At 41.0% G+C, this 19255-nt stretch overlaps 1 protein-coding gene across 1 annotated transcript in view; it reads left to right on the plus strand.

Moving 5' to 3' along the window:
- Positions 1 to 19255, plus strand: part of LOC112460058 (neuropeptide SIFamide receptor-like) — a 61860-nt gene that overhangs the window by 18862 nt on the left and 23743 nt on the right. Inside the window, exon 2 of the mRNA XM_025024502.1 lies at positions 15943 to 16042. Coding sequence (XP_024880270.1) covers positions 15943 to 16042 — 100 coding nt within the window. The remainder of the gene's footprint in view (positions 1 to 15942; positions 16043 to 19255) is intronic.

Consider the following 19255-nt stretch of genomic DNA (forward strand, 5'->3'; position numbering starts at 1 on the left):
GAACGTTAATTTATAGTTGAACGAATTCTTAAGGTAACCTCGATTTTTCTTTAATTAAATTGCCGAAAATATGATCTCTAAATGACTGCAAATGAAAGACTTTGCGCGAAATAAGATTTAGGTAAGTTTCAATGAATATAAAGTAACTTTTACTTCAGCAGTGTCTTAATTCAAAGCTTTGTTACCGAAATAATTAATAGTGAAGAATTGCGTGAGCAAAGACTGAATTAAACTTTATAAAAAAAAAGAAATTACTTAGTTACCTACGTCCCATCTGTGTATACCTAAAATGCTAGTCAGTAAAATTTCGCGAAATTTATTGCAAGGGAAGGTCGAGATCGCGGGATTCAACGGCAAATTTGACTTTGAAATTAAGATTAGAGGTTCTCCGAGTTATTACCTGTATATATAATATTGGGACGCTTTGTGCACGTCGAGTTATATAAATTGAGTCGATAATCTCGTGTGTACATAATGGTGTGAAATGAACTGCGATCACCTTGACTTGTATGTAAGAGAGTTATCTGTATAACTTATGGATTTATCTATATATGCATCATTCTATCGCGCGCAAGTTTCCCAAGTTTGCGCATCGTTTAGAAATTGGAGAGAAACCGCACACTGCTGATCTTGGCACAGCCAGTGCCAAAGTTTTGCAAAGAGCGAGAGACACAACCGAGGATCAAGAGCGGATGTAAAAATTTCGCCTGGCTCTAGAATAGATGCTTGTTAATCTTCAACTGCTAATTCCACGGCGCGGTATAAATCTGCAGCTTTCCAATAATCTTCCCTAATCCCGCGTCGGGAATCCGAAGATCCGAGGAAATTAATTCGAGGAATCAGGATCTAAGACTGGCTCAAGGCAACCCCCCTTCGAGGGCGGATGCATGGAAATCCTCCGCTCATTCGGCGCTCGTATATGAATAACTGTCGCGCGTCACGGATTCTTCTCTCGGAGAAGAAGTGACGTAACGACTTTTCTCGATACATGCATCACGAATCTATGGCCGGCTCGATTGTCTTTGAATTCTCGCGATCCGCTTCGTAGTATCTCAAAAGTGCAGCACACCGATAAGCTGACCCAAACCGAGATCCATACAACCTGTATTCGTGTCAAGGCGAAAGGGGGCCAACACTCTCGCCTGGCCTACATCGGCCGATCGCGCTCCAACCCCTCGACTTCGACCCCGTTCGCGACCCATCGTCTCCCCGTCCCGGCTATCCGCGCGCATCTATTCTTCGTCTTGCGTACCGTGCGCCGCGGTGCATCCGATGAATACGATTTTGAATTTTTGCAGCGAGAGAGAGATCGCGGCGCGATTCCTCAGAAACGCGACCTCGCATCGACGACAACAGTTAGCTCGTTGGATTAATATTGGCTCACCGCGCATTCGATTAATTTAGAACGATATCGATCGGGTTACTTCTGTCACTCTTCAGTAACGAGGTCTTACGCGCGATACGCCCGATGCGAGCGGATGCGAACTCCGTTTTGTCCGATCTCGCCGAGCGGGTCGTCGCAAAACGTGACCCCAAAGAAACGTAATCGGCCGCGCGCGCGAGAGTACATTGGCGGTGGTACCGAGTGCGCCGCGATAAGGAAGAATTTCGCAACGTTTTATTATCCGAAGGATTCGCGTGTTGCGTGCCGCGGGATTTCGCGAAATAAAATTGCGCGTATATCTGCACGGGGGTGGCTATGTTGCGCGTCGTGTGCCGCGGCCGCGCGCCGCGCCGCGCCGCGCCGGCATACCTGCATCCGGCGATACGGGTGTGTTGGCACCGTGTCTACAGGTGAACTAACTAGGTCGGCGTCCCACTTGACGTGGGGGGGTTGGAGGGTGGCGACAGAGCGGGGTGGCGCGATCCGCTAGACTACTGGCGGGGAGTTTACCCGAGGGCGATTAGCCGGGCGCGTGCCTTCTTTTCGTTCTCGGCGAAATGCAAGATGATATAGACTACCTGTCCGCAGTACTTTTCTCTTCTCTCTCTTTCCGACTGGACGAATCATCCACGTTTCTTGCACTTCGAAAACGTTTCATTCGTAAACACTTCTGTCAGCTCTCGATTATTCTGCACCTTCGTATAAAAGGTTTACCTTTATTTGCGGAGCCGATTTGGTAGGAACAGTCTCACTTGCATCATGATATTACCGAGTTTCTTGAACTATCTTGCATGCAAAAAGCCGCGGATGACCGAGCGGATGACTCGTTGGAAGTGAACCTGGTAGACAGAGACATGGCCCAGTTTAGATTTGGTCCGTTCAAGGTCGTGCCACGCGAAAAGATAATTACGTATTTAGGTCAGACGAGAGCGGATATCTGCACAGTTTGGTCTTGATGCGGACAGGCAGGTCCGTATATGCGACGGCCTATTAATTTTTATTGTCTCTAATGTATCGTCGGAGTCAAACGTTTTCGCCGCTCTTACTCAAGTTATTCAGCAGCGCTCCCGGTATCGAACGCGATACGTATAGGCGTTTGCATTTCATGCAAACGCGTGGTAATCATGTCGTGATAAATGTATTCAACTCATATTGCAGCCGCGGCGGTGGAATCCGCGGTAGTCTGATTCTTTAAGGAGAAAAATACGCGCGACTTACATGCGTTCCTTTGTGAGTCTTTCGAGGACAGACAGCTGACACACATCACGCGGAGTGCCATGCCGTAACAAAATTTTAGCGAGTGGGAGCTGAAAAGAGCAACGTTGTAAAAGTCTCGGAGGACCGAGCGTTTCGGGAATTGCGCGACTTTAACGACTTCCTATTTTCATTTAAAAGCTGTCCCATTGAGGATAGAGAGCTTCACGGAGTTGTTACGATACATCTCCGACTTAGATTGTAACGATTGTAGTCGGCGTCTTCTGTTTGATAGTCTCGTTCTATCGACACTTTGAAGTTGATCAAGATCTCGGTAAGCAATTTCGCGTGTGGCACACGTTACTCCGGTATCTTACGGTCGCGCTGCAAACTCCGCAGAAGCGACTCCGTATCTCGTCGCGGTTTCACTCAGGCGTGTTCCGCCTCTTCGTAACCCGTGATTGCGGGCACCAACTTATTGTTTCTGTGGACGTCTGCAAGAGCCAAAGACGTACTTACGTATACGTGGATGCATTCGCTCGTCGAGCGCGTTACACGCTGTCGCGCGGTTGTCAGTCTCAGACAAGCGCCAAGACAAGCGCCGTGTTTCCGACAATTCGCAACTTGCGACATTGACTTTGCAGCATTATCCGGAAATTCGTCGAGAGACGCGCTTGCCAAGGACGAGTATAAATCTAGCCAATGTAACTGAGATGGTGGCGCCGATAGACTGCGTTTTCTGGTAAGAATATATATACGGATGCAACATGTCACGTATTATAAATCGGCGAGTTACATGGATAATAAGTTACATTCCGAAACCTTACGAAATGCCATTATTTTCCGTTAAATGGTCAAAGAAATACTAATTGGAAATTCCAATGTGATCTTTCTTTCTTGTTCTCTCTCTGAAAAGAACAGATCGAAATTTATGTTTATAATTTTCCGATATATAAAAATGATATATAAAAATGATATATAAAAATGAAACAATGAGTTTGTAAGAATAATATTAATAAACCAATTGGTTTATTCTTGCACATTCTAAGTATCGGTGTCACGACCGGAGACATGATAAATCCACACGTCTACATATTGTCGTTGAGATTATAGCCAGCTACTATAATCTTGATGAACTGCTTTAGTTACATAATGGACCGTACACTCGATATACCGAAGATAGAGGTCGGTGCTAGCTCATCATCGCGAGCGTCGGGAGTTGACCTCACCGACGGACACTTTTTCCGTGCCTAATTCTTAAATACCGATAATCACGTGAGGGATCGACAGACGGGGTTTTCTACGGGACGTCGTGCCTCTTTCTTCAACCTCGCGACGGCGCGGCGTGTTCGAAGCCACTTTGTGCTCCCGAAGCGAGTAGAGGCCAGTGGGACACACCGCCGGCGCACACCTGTACAGTGCCGGTATTCGGGTCATGCATCTCGGCCACTTGTACTAGGTCACTACCTCCCTCGTTCGTGCCGTTACGTACCCCCTCGCGCCAACTTTTCACTCGGCATGTGCATACGAGCCGAATTATTCGAGGCTGCCGTCGCGAGGCGAACTTTCGTTTATTCAATTCTGAAAGAAGATCGCGTGTACATCGACAAGGGGTGAACACGCAGGATTCATTACAGAAATTTCGATTCTATAAAGTTACGCGCGTCTCAGCGTCGCGAATAATGAACTGTAGGAATTGGTGACCCGGCGATAAACCGGAGCTGGGGAGCGAAGGAGAAGGGGTGGAGTGATGCGGCGTTGTAATCGGGGATGCTCGCGCTTAGGCGAAGGCCAAATCGCGGCTGGCTTGCAGCGTGCGAGATGTCGATACGAGGGCGCACAATGAAACGCGAACGAGGCGCTGAAGATGCCCGTGCATGATTTCGGCATTGAAATAGTCAGACTCCGTTGATTTTTGAACGGTTCAACGTACAGGGATTTTTTCAAATCAAAAACTATTAAAATTCAGATTTACTGTTTAAGTTGAGTTATCAAGATGTTCAATGTTGGACAGACGTTTCAGAAAGTACAGATAATGGGTCAATTAAATTTAGATTGAGGCAAATCGATTCCAAGTTGTTTGAAGAATAAATAATGAAAAGAAGGCACGAGAGAACATTCAACATCAGAAGGGTCAAATTAAGGCGAAAAGAGGAAAAAAAGAGGGTGCATACATTTAATGACATCGTTATAGTTAAATTCGATAGAGTCGCAATTAAATTCAGTATATTGTTGACTGTTTGCTGGCCCAGTTCACGTCCGTGCAATATGGGAGGGATCAGCTTTCGCGGCGATTCGCCATCAATCATGCGTAAATGTTTTTTCATTCGATGTCTGGCCGTCGGACGTCGCGTGCGAACGTGTGTTCGGCGCTTCGTCGTTCACGTCACGTCGGGAAAAATATCGGGAGAAAGGGTGGCGCGGGTGGGTCGGAGAACTCGATTAATCCAGGGGTAGGAGCTAGGAGCGCGATGCTACCGCGGCTTTCAGCGCGTCCTAGCACCTGGATCTCCGCGGGCGCAGGGAGGGCGCGTGTCGTGTTGCCGCGCCAGCGAGACCTTGAAGGTATTCGAAACCGGGGCAGTGTCCCGAAGAGAGGTCTCACGCAGTCGCAGTAACGCGGACGGTCTAACACACCGATGTAGCTGCCCTACATAGAGGCTGCCACACAACACCGAAACCTTCGCGCTCGCGCCCAGCGAGAATCTAGATCAGAGCCCTACGTTCGAATTCCCCCGAGAGCGTGCCTTTATCCGTTATTCATGCATTTTTCCACAAATATATCCTACTTTCAGGTTAGCGCGCCGTTATTAATACGATAGATAACTGGTTCTCATCTCTTTAAAAAACTACATCGCCGATCGATATCCCAAATTTCTAAATAGAACGTAAATCGAGAACAACTGCAACCAAAGACACAAGAGCCCATGATATGAACTAAAAAGAGAGAAGACATTTCTTTTACAATTGAAAAAAAAACAACAATTTTTAAACTAGTTTTTAGTTTTTATATTATATGGGGAATCTCTTTTCTCTTATAAAATCAGTAATTAGTAATCGGCTTATGTCAATACAATTGTTTTAGTAATGAAGCGAATTCAGTTTTTGAATAATTATTTATTTTGAAAATTTGATTGGACCGTTATTGGTTTCTGCCGTTCGATTTTCTATTTAATTGCCGATCATTATCAGCTCATTTATGATTAATATGTTGTCGTCTACATCAATGGTTTCTCGACAAGCAATCTGCAGAAATTACTGATGAAGGTGCTTTGTGAGAAATGGTAATGGAATTTCGCCAGCTGCATATAATGGCGGCGAATGTCTCAGTTGGACAATCTTAAAAGTCTTTCTGTCGTTCTTCTGTTTTTTGTTTGTACTTTTACTTCTCGCTGTGATTTTTCATTTAATGTGTTTAATATTGCCAAATGTTGCAACATTTTAATGTAAATCTGTATGAATAAAGACTTTTTTGTATCGCGTCATGCTGCATTTACGTCACATTTCCTGATTCATACTTAAAAATGATTTTTATTTAACGAAAATATCCAAGCATAGTGTTTAAATAATTAATTGAATATTTCTTTTACTTATCGTATTGATATTTATATAAGTACTTATGCTTTGTATAAAGTTATATTAGTTATATAATTCAATTAGGACTCTCTAAATCTGAATCAGTGAATAGTCACTGATTCAGCAGTACTATTCACTGATTCAGATTTAGAGAGCACCTGTAAGCATGGCAATCCGATCATCATATCGCACCGCTGGATAACAACCTCGCGGAGCAAGTTTCTTGCGAAAAAAACTTTCTAATGTAATTATACACAGTGCTTTAAAACTATCAAATATTCTTTTAATAACAGATTCTTTGACTAATTTAAAATTAATTTTTTCTTAACAAAAATAGGAAGACGTCAATAATTTTCGAGTTATAAACAATTAAAAAAATATAAATTTTTGCAAAATTTTGGAAAATTGAATGGATGATTATATTATATTTTTAGTTAATTTTAGATAAAATTTATTTTAATAATTTAAAGTGCAGTTAACAAAGATATATGATTAAAATCACAGAGGTACAAATAATGAAACTGTGTTCTTAAATTAATTGGAAATAGATACTATTTTATAATAGAATATTAATTCAAGACTTACAATTAATTATAAACGTAATGTTAAAGAAAATTCCGTTAAATGGCGTGTTCTCTCGCCATTTCCGTCGTGGAAAAAGTCGGTCAAATTTGTCAAAGAATCCGTTACTTGTGGTAGAGACGGGATACATTATATCATAGGCGTGGAGGAAAAAAGATACGTAAATCCGCGCGATGTTTCATTAAGAGAAACCTGCATTAGAAAAGCTCACGGTACTTTCGGAAGTGAGGTATATTAGACCTCGGATTTATTTGTGGTTTGTTTGCTTGTTGACCATAATTTTCGAGCTCTCCCCCCCCCCGTTTTTTTTACATATAACATCCTGCTTAATGAAATTTGGAAGAGATGAATCTGATGATGCTATTTCCTTGGTCTACTCATTAGTGCTGGTCTTCAACCTTGCTTTAAAGGATATTTAAGCTCTATATAAGCCGTAAGAAATTGACCAATCACAGTCGAATATTCTCTTCACATTCTATTGTGATTGGTCAATTTTTTACGGCTTAGAGCTTAAATTTTGTTTAAAGCAAGGTTGTAGACCAGCACTTACGTATCCAGTTCCATCTGATCTTTATGTTTTCCTGTTGACGAACATTGTTGCATGCAAAAAGTTGGTACAAGCAAGTTGCAATATAAATGGTTGCTTAACTTTTTCACATCTGATTTTTCTTCAGAAAAGAAACGTCCAATTTAATTATTTTTAAAGATTTTTTTGAATAGTTAAAAATATCGAAACATAAAAATTTAGAATGGCGGATCCAATATAGCGATCCAATATAGCAGATGCAAAAAATAAAATATTTTTTAATTCCAGTCATATATCGCGGGATTTTTGAATGTGAAAATGATGCTGAAACATAAAAAGTTTTAAAAATAAATATAAATTCTCATTGAAAGAGTAAAATCTTATTATCTTTTACTTCTGCAGTTTTGCTAATAGCCAGCGTTTCATGTCCACTGGGTGGCATACGTGATTTGGACTAATAATACAACGACATGGTCCTGCATCTTGGAACACGCCGATATTATCGCGATACACGAAAACAAAGTCGCGTGCATACGCGCGCATGTTCAGTTCAGCTTCCATCGACCTGAAAATTCGCAATCGTCACGCGACGCGCTAATTTACTCTCGTTTCCTTAGTCCCTCCTTTCTCATTTTTGCTCGAAGCGCAGCGCGCGATTGAGTATACTCTAGCATTAAATCTGCTTTAAAAAAAAAAAATCAGCAAACCGCATTGGCCGGAAGTCCATACCGCGCGATCCATTTCTATGAATTTCCTGGTTTAGAAAAGGCAATCCTCGAAGAGATGGGGATATTCCGATATCGTTTTGGTTACGGGGTCACGGCTTTCCGATTGAAATTCCTTCTACTTGGCTGACGTTACGAAGATCGACTATCATCGCAACAGCCTGGTAGCCAGGATTCATGCACATCCATAAAAATATGTCAGGAATTCCATTTGAAAGTATATACGCATCTCGTAACAAAACAGAGAGAATATTGATAAAATTACACAAAATGTTCAATCTTAATTTATTTATAAATATTAATTTCTAAATATTATTATAATTTTTAATAACGATCATCGCAGCAGCCTTTTTTTCTAAAACGTTCATAAAACGCATGAAATTCTTGAACGCAACGAAATCTTGGGGATTTATCGCTTTTTTTGTAATCTAATGTAGTTTCAAGTTTTAAATCTGATGGTTTCCAGTTTGCAATATGAAACGCGCCTTCAAATTAGAGAATTTTAAACTCTACATCTGTTACTTATTATTTTTCCCTTAGCCTGTATGAATAATCATGACGTTCAGCAATATGGTGAGACCTCTTTGTGATTATTCATGAGCTAAAAAAAGAAATGAGACAGCTGTAACGTTCCTGTCGCTTGACAACATTTTCTTAAAAATGCTGGAAAATTCTGCGTCTTTTTTATTGCATACAGCGTGAAATAAAAGTTTAATAATATTGTTATATAAAAGTCACTGGCAATTCTGACTTCCGTGTTCTTTCTCTTTCTATTTAAAAATTCTGTTATTTTTACAAAATGTTAAATCGAAGAATATGTAATGAGTTCATGTCACGCTTGACAGCGCCGCAGCGATCGTAATTTGAATAGCGTGTCTCTTAATGCAGCTGCAAGATGCATTAAACTCTTATAACATTACACTTTTAACAATAATCTCTTTATAGTCGCGTGCGTAGTCTTTATAGAGCCTCGAGAAGAATATTTAGATATTCATGCGCGGGTGTAGGTATAAGGTATACGTGTGGAATCTCCGCGACGCGGAACTTTTACAGGCAACTAAAAGGTCTTTCGCGAACGGTAAAATCCAAGATGTTATCCGCACTCGGTGCGCCTGGGTCTTATTGCCGTGCACTTCCGCCGGAGAGAGATCCGACTATATGTATATTTGACGATGACGAACGCGAAAGGGAGAATCCCGTCGACTCCGCTGTGAAAATTTCAATCCCTCCCCCGTCCTCTTCCGCCGATACTTCACGTAACATCATGAAGTACGATAAGTTTTCTCGTTCTCTTTCATCCCGGGCGTTTCCTTTCCGTCGGGTTCCGGATATTAAAAAGAATCCGCGCGTTTCCATAACTCCAGTAAGTCTACAGTTCGACACTCTACAAATTATAGGCGGCCGGATATCGACGGGCGAGGTTGGATTTAACAGCATGCAAAACATCATAAATTTGGGATGCGTACTACATACTATTTCGTGTTATAAGACAGATGAGCTTTGAAACACGGATCTGTGTACTTACATTATTTCGAGTATCACGGAAAATTTTAGGAGTGCGACATCGTTAAATTATAAATAAAACAGGAATAATAATTTATAGTATTATTAAAATTATTCATATATCAGTAATTATTCATTCATCAATAATTTATATTTTCATTTTTTATTTTTAATTAAATGCAAATAATTAATGATATAAAAATTGAAATCGTTTGTTCATTAATGAGGATTGTAGCAGTTAATGAGTTAATTACTCGCAGTACTATTACGCGCGTGGCAGTATTATCTTTTTAAATATATAATCAAGTTTTGTATTCTTGTATTGTAAAGAGTTCTGAAAGCAATAGGTAACCGTTTAAAGGTTTAAACTCTCGATAGTATATTTTTGCGGGATTTTATCGCGAATGATTTCACCGTTGAATTATTAGAACCGCATTCCCGCGTATGCGAATGTCGAAAGTCATTCCGCGTTTCGGGGTATAACGTTTTCGGGCCGTTTCGCACAATTGGAAACGGAATGTGAAAGACAAATAGGTTGGCATTGGGAGTGCGATATCGCGGAAACGAAACTGCGAAATTCGCACAATAGGAGATTGTGCAGACGTCAATACTGATTCATCGCGCGACATCTCGCGCCCTGTACTTTTCTCTTATTCCTCCCACGATAGGAAGGGTCCCGATCTGTCCGAGAACATGTTGCGGTCCACGGCATTGTCAGCGCGTATCCGAGCCTGTACGACGCGCTCTCGTTTTCGGCGCTCTGTGGCAACATCACGGTCTTCACGATTACTTCTTCGTGCAGTCTCGCGACCGACGAGGTATTATGAGAGCCTCTTGCAATATTTCCATTTTTCATCAACGTAGTCGACGTTGGCGTTTGGACAACATATTAAAACGCTGTAGTGTTCCTGTTTCATAGAATACCTACTGGTATAGCAAAGTTTTATCAAATGTATAACTGTTATTACTATTTTTTTTAACAGTAATAAAGTAGAGATTGTCTAAACAATGCTTCAATTATTCTGATGCCAATTGTATCTTAGACGTTCCGTCCCCCTTTTGTTGTTATAAATAGAAAAAGGTTATTATAAATAGAAAATCCAGCATTTTTTTAAATTTTAAATGATGAAATAAATATGTTAAAATATTTTATTCACTGTTTCCATAAATAAATGAGATACAAACTTTTTTACAAGCCTGTTTTTAGTGGATAAATTTCCGAGAAGTTTCTGTTTTCTAAAAAGTTTGGTAAGCTTTAATTTCAATTAATTCCTTTAAACATAAAAAATGTAAAAACCACCTATTTTTAAAAAAATAATTATTATTTGTTTTATTAAGAAATAGCGTTATCAAAATAATGGCCATGTCTTCTCATAAATTGTACAGTTTCTACATGGAAATGTTAAAATATCATAAAAATTTAAGAGGCACCCTGAGTTTTCAAACGTCATTTGGTCTTTTGTGCGTTTTTAGTAAGCTACTTTCAGTAAGCTCCTTTAACAACTTCTTTTTGATGAAGAAGAAAAATTTCAAAAGACTTTTCGACGACTCCGGTCTTAACTTAATCTACGATCTGGCCCTTAACCTAAGTTGGCCCGGCTCCAATCTAAAAACCGTGAAATAAAATCCACCGTCGAAGTTAGTAAAAACTATTAACTTGACATTCTCATTCACAGTCGTGATATATACAGCCGTGTATATATATATCTTCAATATAAGTTCTCAGAGATTTTAGCGCGCTCCAAAAAAAATTATTACGAAAATGTCTTCTGGATACATCCTCTTGTTCCTGGAAACGTTTTTACGACACATGTCCTTCGTAACAGTAATCGAGTTAATGAGACGCGGACGTATTCGGGAAGCGTCCAAAAAGCGACTGTAATTCATTTTTAGTTAATCGATACTCAACGTCGCTCTTTTGCCATTTAACTGTTCCGTCCCTGTAAAATTAGATCGCGTTACGGTAATGCTACACTTCTGGGTCTGCTAAAAAGCTGCAAAACCGTAGGCTATACTCCTCCCGTTCACGCTAATCCGATAGTGTACCGTGGTGCGGTGTGGCGTGCGCTGTGGTGGAGTCGTGCGCGGGTCACAACCACGCTTGCCGCCGGTGCGTAGATTATACCTACCTTGCCAGCGGCTTATCTAATCGAGCGTAGACAGTGAAAGTAATATGCAGAGACGGCATTGCACGCGTATATACATATATTGCATCTATATACGTACGCTCGCGCTCGAGTGAGGTGATTGTAAAAATTTGACATTTAAAATCGCGAACGTGACTTTGCGATTAAATTTGCTACCACCGATCGATCACTCGGACATCGGACCTTGTTATCCACGGTGGACAATTAAAAGCGATGATTTTTTCTTCCCGCCGAAGGCCGCCGGGGAAAAAGCGTCGTTAACGCACGACATTGCGCGTTTCTGAGATTAACTCCGACTTCTATCACTTTAGAACGTTTTTCGTACACCGCGCGCAATAGACTTCAATTGAGATGATAGCCATAAAAAGGGTTCGCTTGCAAAGAAAAGTGTACTAAAAAGAAAGTTGTCAGGAGATATTCCGTTCAGTTATAAATTTGATGAGTGTACTTGACAGGGGTTATTCGAAATTACGAGTTCGATAAAATGACGAATTGGCCTTTATTTTGTGATAATAGTTCTATTATTCAACATTAGATAAAAATGCATTTACGTTCACTTTCCGAACGTTCTCGCTTGCTGTTTCAAACGGTGCACTACTATAATATCTGTATTAAAGATATGAATTTTGTAAAAAAAAGTTGACGTGCAACTCCATCAAAACAATGGAATAAAACATTTTGGCGCACAAAGAGACGGTGGATCTGAGCGGAAAATGGGCCAAGGCCATTTCCCAGTTATTGCCTCAATTTTCACTCTGATATAATACCCATGACTAACTACTAACTACTGCAAAATATAAATGACAGCTTTGATTAGAAAATTACATACTATTATTGACGGCTAGACGAAAGGGGGAAAGAGAAAACGCGACTAATGAGTGTGCTAATGACACTTGATGCAATTGACCAATAAGACTTTTCGTATATTTTCAAGTTCGTCGATACACGACAAAGACATTAATTTAAATTGTGAAAAATAGCAAGTAGTTGCATTACCAGTAAGCCTTATCAGCGCCCTTGTCTCTCTATTAAGAAATATCCCTGCGGGAGGGAATATAAATAAAAATAATACACGTGCTCGAATCGCTTTCCACGGAGTTGGCCGAGCGTTTATCATTATTATCAATCGTTATTGCACGTTGCATTGGAGTTATGAAACTGGTTCTACGTGCGTTAGCCTTTGTAAAGTGGCGCAATCGACATTTCTTTCGCCGTGGAACAGAAGGGAAAATACTGAGCCGCGGAACGATTATGTAATTACATGCCTACGGACGACCAATAAACGGCTGTATGTAGTACGAGGCTATTTTTTTTCCATCTCGTCATAAGTTATTCACGCCGATGTATCAGCCGTATCAGCCACCCTAATGAACTCTAGTATCTCGCGGTCCAAATATACTGCTCTCGCTATATATATCTATCCACCGGTGGTGGATACAACTTTTCCCGCGCGAGAAAAGATCGGAGCGATAAGTTCTAAAAGCGAAGAAACAAAGACATTGATTTTATCTCGAATCGGGGGTGGCCCGCACGCTCGCTCGCACATCAGACTCCATTCCGAAACGGTCCGGAAACTCGCACAAGTCCCGGCACAAGTCACGTACACGCTCGCGCGCGTTATTCAGCGAAAAACTTTCTGAATGTCCTATCGGAAGTCCCGTCGGTCGGCGTGTCCGAATGTAAGGGGAAGTCCTTTCTTCGCGAAAGAAGTGGATTTTGCGCGAAAGTTTCCTCTGTGCGACGCGAAATCTAACTTCCGTCATTCGTGACGCGCGTACGTATTGGCGCGACAATGATCACGGTATTTTCGACGGGTAAGTTTCGACGCGGGTGTACGAGGGGATCTCCCTCGCCAAAATTATATAACCGGAAGTTACAACTCTATCAAGGATGGGAAGAATCAAACGGAACTAGCATTCAACGAAAGCGAATTTCCGAGCTTTGGGGTCCGAGAATCGAATTGCCAAATTGGATTTCAAACTTTTCGAGGTCTCTTTAATTTTTGTTCCATTGCCAATCTATCGTCATCTTTTTTTACGAGAAGTTTAGACGCGGGATAATTTTATTTAAACTCTCATGTGCATTCGACGAATCTTCGAGGGATCTCCGATATTATATTTGATTCAATATTATAAAAAAAGGTTCTTTTTGCGCGTCCGAGAGATTAATTGCTTCTGTGGAATAAAATGTAGAACTTTCATTAAACGGTGGGATATGGAAAGGAAAATTCACTTTAACATACATCTGGATGCTCTTTTGTAATTTTATAAAAACTAGCATTAAGCGTCTAGGCGTCGAATGAAAATCTTGTTGGAGTTGACTCGTATTAATAGGGAACGATGATTATCATTTCTCCGCTCGTTTATATTCTTGAGGCTTAGTTTACAGAAATTAACCGTCGATGCCTATTTCCCGCCGCGAGCATTAACGTTATATCCCCGGTGCAATTCGCATTGTCTATTATCTCTCCATGAGTGGATGCATTAATGCAGCGCGATAGTCGGACTCGCTTTATCGAGAAATTATGTATTCGACGGAATAAATAATTATCGGCTTAACGGCCGCGATCTGCGGTGCAGACGGGAGGGTTCCCTTCTACGCGACCTTGTGTGTACCACCATTCACTTCGCGCACAATACTCCACGGCCGAACCGTGTCCGCTGCTCAGCTTGAACGTATCGTCACGCGATTAGAGTAAGCGGGACATCGATCGAATTCGATAAACAGGCGTTTCAACATCCCCTTGGGTACACCCCAACCCTTAATACTCCGCTGAAACTTGCGCCCGATGATCGCGCGTTGCTATTCATTATCGGCGGCGCGGCGTCGTGCATCACGCATGAGAGCGTTCTATTTTATAACCGCTAGAATTTACGGTATGACTCTTCGGAAATTGTAGGATTTCTTCGCGAGGATACTCGGCACCGTGACAATCGCGGGGCAAACGATCGGGATGGAGTCAGTCGCGAAAATAGAGATTAACTGTAACTCTCGTTCGCGCTTTGCGTTTGTATCTTGATGCGATGCTACCACGATAGGTGGATGCTCGATATTTATGAGCGACCATTCTTTTGATGGACCTATCTACCCCTTCCCGTCACTCTGTATAGTCCTATTATTCTGAAGAACACGATAAACTTTCCCATCGATCATATTATACTACCAAATGCTTTCAATATTGTATTATGTGAGATAATTATTTACCGTACCATCAATCGGGGACGATGATGGATGGCTGTAGTTGAAAATTCCCTTGTTCTAAGCTTCCCCTCATTTTCGGGAGCGGGATTAATTACATTCTTCTTGAAAACGAATATAATAGTTATTGTGCACGTATAGAAAAGTGACGGACAATAAAATTGATACACGCTTATGTCGCCCGCTTTTTTCCGCAAAAATGGGTCACTCGGATTTATAATGTAACTACCACGCGATGCTATCATTCAGACATTATTTCGCTCGAAAATAACGAGACTTCTACCAAATTATTTTATTTTTGTTACAACAGGGATATAATAAAACAACGTGAACTTTTCTCACGCTGACCACGCAATCGAGCATTAATTAGTATTAATTAATTTTAACTATAAATAATACTTTTTCTCTGCTCTGTTATTCGCGTCGTCGAGACAACCTAAAGTGTCTTTAGATAATCTGTTTTGATGTACTGATGAGCTGCAAACTTTCGTTAATTATAATTTCGTACAAATTATCGAAAATTACACTGAGAAAAAAATTTATTAATCCCAAAAAATATTTAGTCCGATACGAGCAACTAAACATGTTAGTTAGTTAACTAAACATTAGTTGTTTCGACAATTATTAAGTTGCACTAAAAAAGGTATGATGCATTCATGTCAACCTTAATTTTTTAATCAAGAATTAATTAATTTAACTAATGTTTAGTTAAACTATCTAAAATATTTAGTTGCTCGAATCGGACTAAATATTTTTTGAGATTAACAAATTTTTTTCTCAGTGTACGAATAGAGTCGTATCCCAATTTTTCCAAAAGCTAGTTAATGCTACGTAAGATTGTACATTATAAAAGAACTCGCGATTTTTACAACTTATTCGCGTCCTTTTTGGTTCGCATTGGTAATACGGTACAATTAGTATCTCCGTCGAGTGCCCTTAGACTTAGCGTTTGTTCCTCGCTGTTGAGTAAGTTCGGCCCTCGTAAGTCGGCCGCTCTCCCGCCAGTAGTAGTCCCTAAAAAGCCCTTCGACCGCTACTCGTCGAGGCAGCCGCCCGAAGTTTCTACGAGTGATACTCGAAACGATAAATTACGGACTTGTGTTTCAGCGTGGATCCTGGGATGGTTCATGTGCAAAGCGGTCGCTTATATACAGGGCGTCTCCGTGGCAGCCTCCGTCTACAGCCTGGTCGCGGTCTCCCTGGACAGGTACGTGCTACTCGTCCGCTTTTTATATCCGCGCACAGGGACAGCGTGTGGTGGATGTAGCGCACACGTGGGAAGGTGCTTTAACACATACCCCACTCGACGCAGACGCGCGCAGACCGAGTTGTGTTGCGTATGTTAATTCAAAGGCGATGTGTGTGTGTGTGTGTGTGTGTGTGTGTGTGTGTGTGTGTGTGTGTACGTTCGATCTTTTTATTTCTAAAATATATCGGACATTGAAAGCGAGATTAAGGTTGCCTTAAATTTAATAAATAAGTGGTCACGCGTGTGCCGTCGTAACGATATTCACCGGAATGAGTTATTTGACAAGTTCCGAGTTTTTACAGGCAAACCTGTTACACGAACCAGATAAATAAAAGCGGCAAATTACATATAATTATCTAGGCAGCTTGTAAGATATTGATGAATTCTTGCGTTATTTTTTTTTTATATTGGCTTAAAGTAAGGTTACTGAAAATATATGTACAAATCTGTGTCCTTATGTCTGATGAAATCTAACGCTTTTCTTGCGGCATGGCGGCAGTTCCGTAACGGGTTCTACCGTGACATATTTATTTCTCATCAGCAATGCAATGCGCTCACGGACAATAATTATAGACTGCGGTGTAACGCACACATTATCGACATGTTTCCATTATGGTATATCGATTGTGGTAATGGCCGCACGTTATACCCACACTCGAAAATTTATCTTGTAATATATAATGCGATATTAATAGGTGGAACAATGCGTTTAAGCGTGTCGCGTGATATATCGTAACACGTACCGCATTATTAGCATTATCGTCATTACGTGAAGGTTTATTAACTGTCGCTAGCGCTTATAGTTTTCACATCGAGGCTTATTCCATATGAAAATCATACGCGCCTTTACATAAATTGACATTTATACGTAAACGATACGCGCGCGGCTCCTTACGTGACACTTCTGTTTTATGTGAGAATGAAATGTAGTCTTCGTATATCTTGTTCACGGCAAAAATTATTACTATCTATTCGCACGATGTCATAAAGATACGCCTGCTCGATTGAATGGTGCTCGTGCATGCAAAAGATCGGAGTTAAAAGCTCCCACGGTGTAAAAAAAATTATCTCCAATCGAATAACGAAGAAAGTCGGCTGGAATAAGTTGGAGTGAAACTTATTAAGACGTATTCGAATTTTTGGAGGAAGGTAACCTGCTATCAGTTTCGCATTAGAGGACAAGAGAGATGGGACTTCCACTGCACCGAATCCGAGGAATGGTTTTATAGGATCTTCGGAAGCGATCGATCTTCCGTGAATTGCTTGGCGAGGGAGACCGTGCCAAACTCGGGGAATTGTCTTTTCGCCTACCACGTGCGCAAATGCATCTTCTGGCCTCTTGTCACTGGATCGACTGCAGCCAAGAACGCTGAAAATATATCTTCCTCCTGTCCCATACGCCTCTTGCGACGAGAAACGGCAGGGGAACCCTCTGTGCAAGCCTGTGCCCGACAGAAAGTCCAAGAGGACATCGCGCGTCGACTCGGATCTTGCATCAAACTTGCAGTGTCAGTGCTGCAGTTTTTCCGCGAACAACAATGCGAATCCTAAATTACACGAGCGCGTTTATCCAGCGAAATAAATTTCACGGATGAGAGAAAATATTCCATTTGCGGAGCAGCGTTATTTTCACTGGTCTCCTTATTGAAACTTTCAATAAGTCGGATAAAAGCGGAGCTCCGAAACGCTGAAAATTTAGCGGGATCTTATTTCCGTTACGATCTCTTGTACGAGCGTACGTGCGTTTGTACTTGTGAGATATTGCCGCATCTAAAACGCATACTTGCACGCACAAGGTTCTCTCGCTACGGATGATTAACTCCATCTCCAGCGCTTAACCGCTATCGGAATCAATGCGAGATTGAGGAGGATGATTTCACCGTTGCTCGTGATTTACCTAGGACATTAACGACCGATGTTTGATAAATAAATGCATTCGGCCTTTGTGTATATCGTTTCGCACCGCACCGCGCCCACACGCACACCCACTCGAGGAGACTATCGCGCCGAGGACTATCACGAGTCCCGACTTGACCCGGGATATTTGATCGCACTTGTTATGCTACCATGCGTTTCGCGACGATCGTAATCCGAGTCATAATATCGCGCCGAGTTATCCAACCCGATATTAATTTACGCAATAGCTCCCCCATTGATAAAAGTTTGATCTCGTGCTCGGGACGGGAAATCCCTGGAGACTCTCACCGCGGTTGGGATCCGCCGCCGCTATGTGTGTGTGCGTGTCGCGCTGATTAAATTGCTCTTCTCCTAATTTCAGACTCTCGCTTCGCGAATGACAGGAACTATTCTAATCTCCGTGATTGCCCCGATCGTCGCATCGAACTTCCAACCGTAGGTTTTAAGCGCGATGAGAATAAATAATACTTAATTCGAAAAGAATGACGACTGGGTAGATTGCAAAATTCGATCAAGACCCGTATCATTTCGATGCCAGAATAATCCCAATATTTAATCATAACAGTTGATATGAAGTATATACGTTTGTATCTATACCGAACGTATGATACAAGTCAAAGATTAGCTAACAAGTGTTCTAGAAATGATATATCTTAGAAGTAAAGAATCGTATCTCCGTTATTAGAAATTTAGGGAAAACAGGTTTAAGTTTATTATTTCTATGAAAATTTCTAATACAACTTTTTCTCAACATTGTATCAAATATTAGCTAACAAGTGCTCTATAAATGATATTCTGAGTTACCAAAAAGACATTTTAAGTTTTATATCTGCAAAGATATTGTATGTTTATATGTCTACCTTAGAAATAAAAAATCGTATCTCTCTGTTATTAGAGAGAAAACAGGACTTAAAGTTTGTTATTTCTATGACAATTTCCAATACCACTTTTTCTCAACAATGTATCTTAGGAACTAGTAATAAATTGACATAAGACTCTTTACCATTATACAATTTAAACTCCTGGTATATTGGAAAAAGTATCAACTCTAATCTTGACCAAAACTGGAGATACGATTCTTTACCTCCAAGATACAGATATATGTATATAAATTTTATTTATTCCGATAAAAGAGTGCTTTATGACTCCCAAAGCATATATAATTACCTAGGAAGATGCCATGGCATCAAATATTTCATATAATTACTTAGCAAAGCACTCGCCCACAGTCATCCTGTTAATACCTTAGTCTTG

Source organism: Temnothorax curvispinosus, unplaced genomic scaffold, assembly GCF_003070985.1.
Source record: "Temnothorax curvispinosus isolate PA1 unplaced genomic scaffold, ASM307098v1 QBEX01010307.1, whole genome shotgun sequence".
Classification (NCBI taxonomy): Eukaryota; Metazoa; Arthropoda; class Insecta; order Hymenoptera; family Formicidae; genus Temnothorax; species Temnothorax curvispinosus.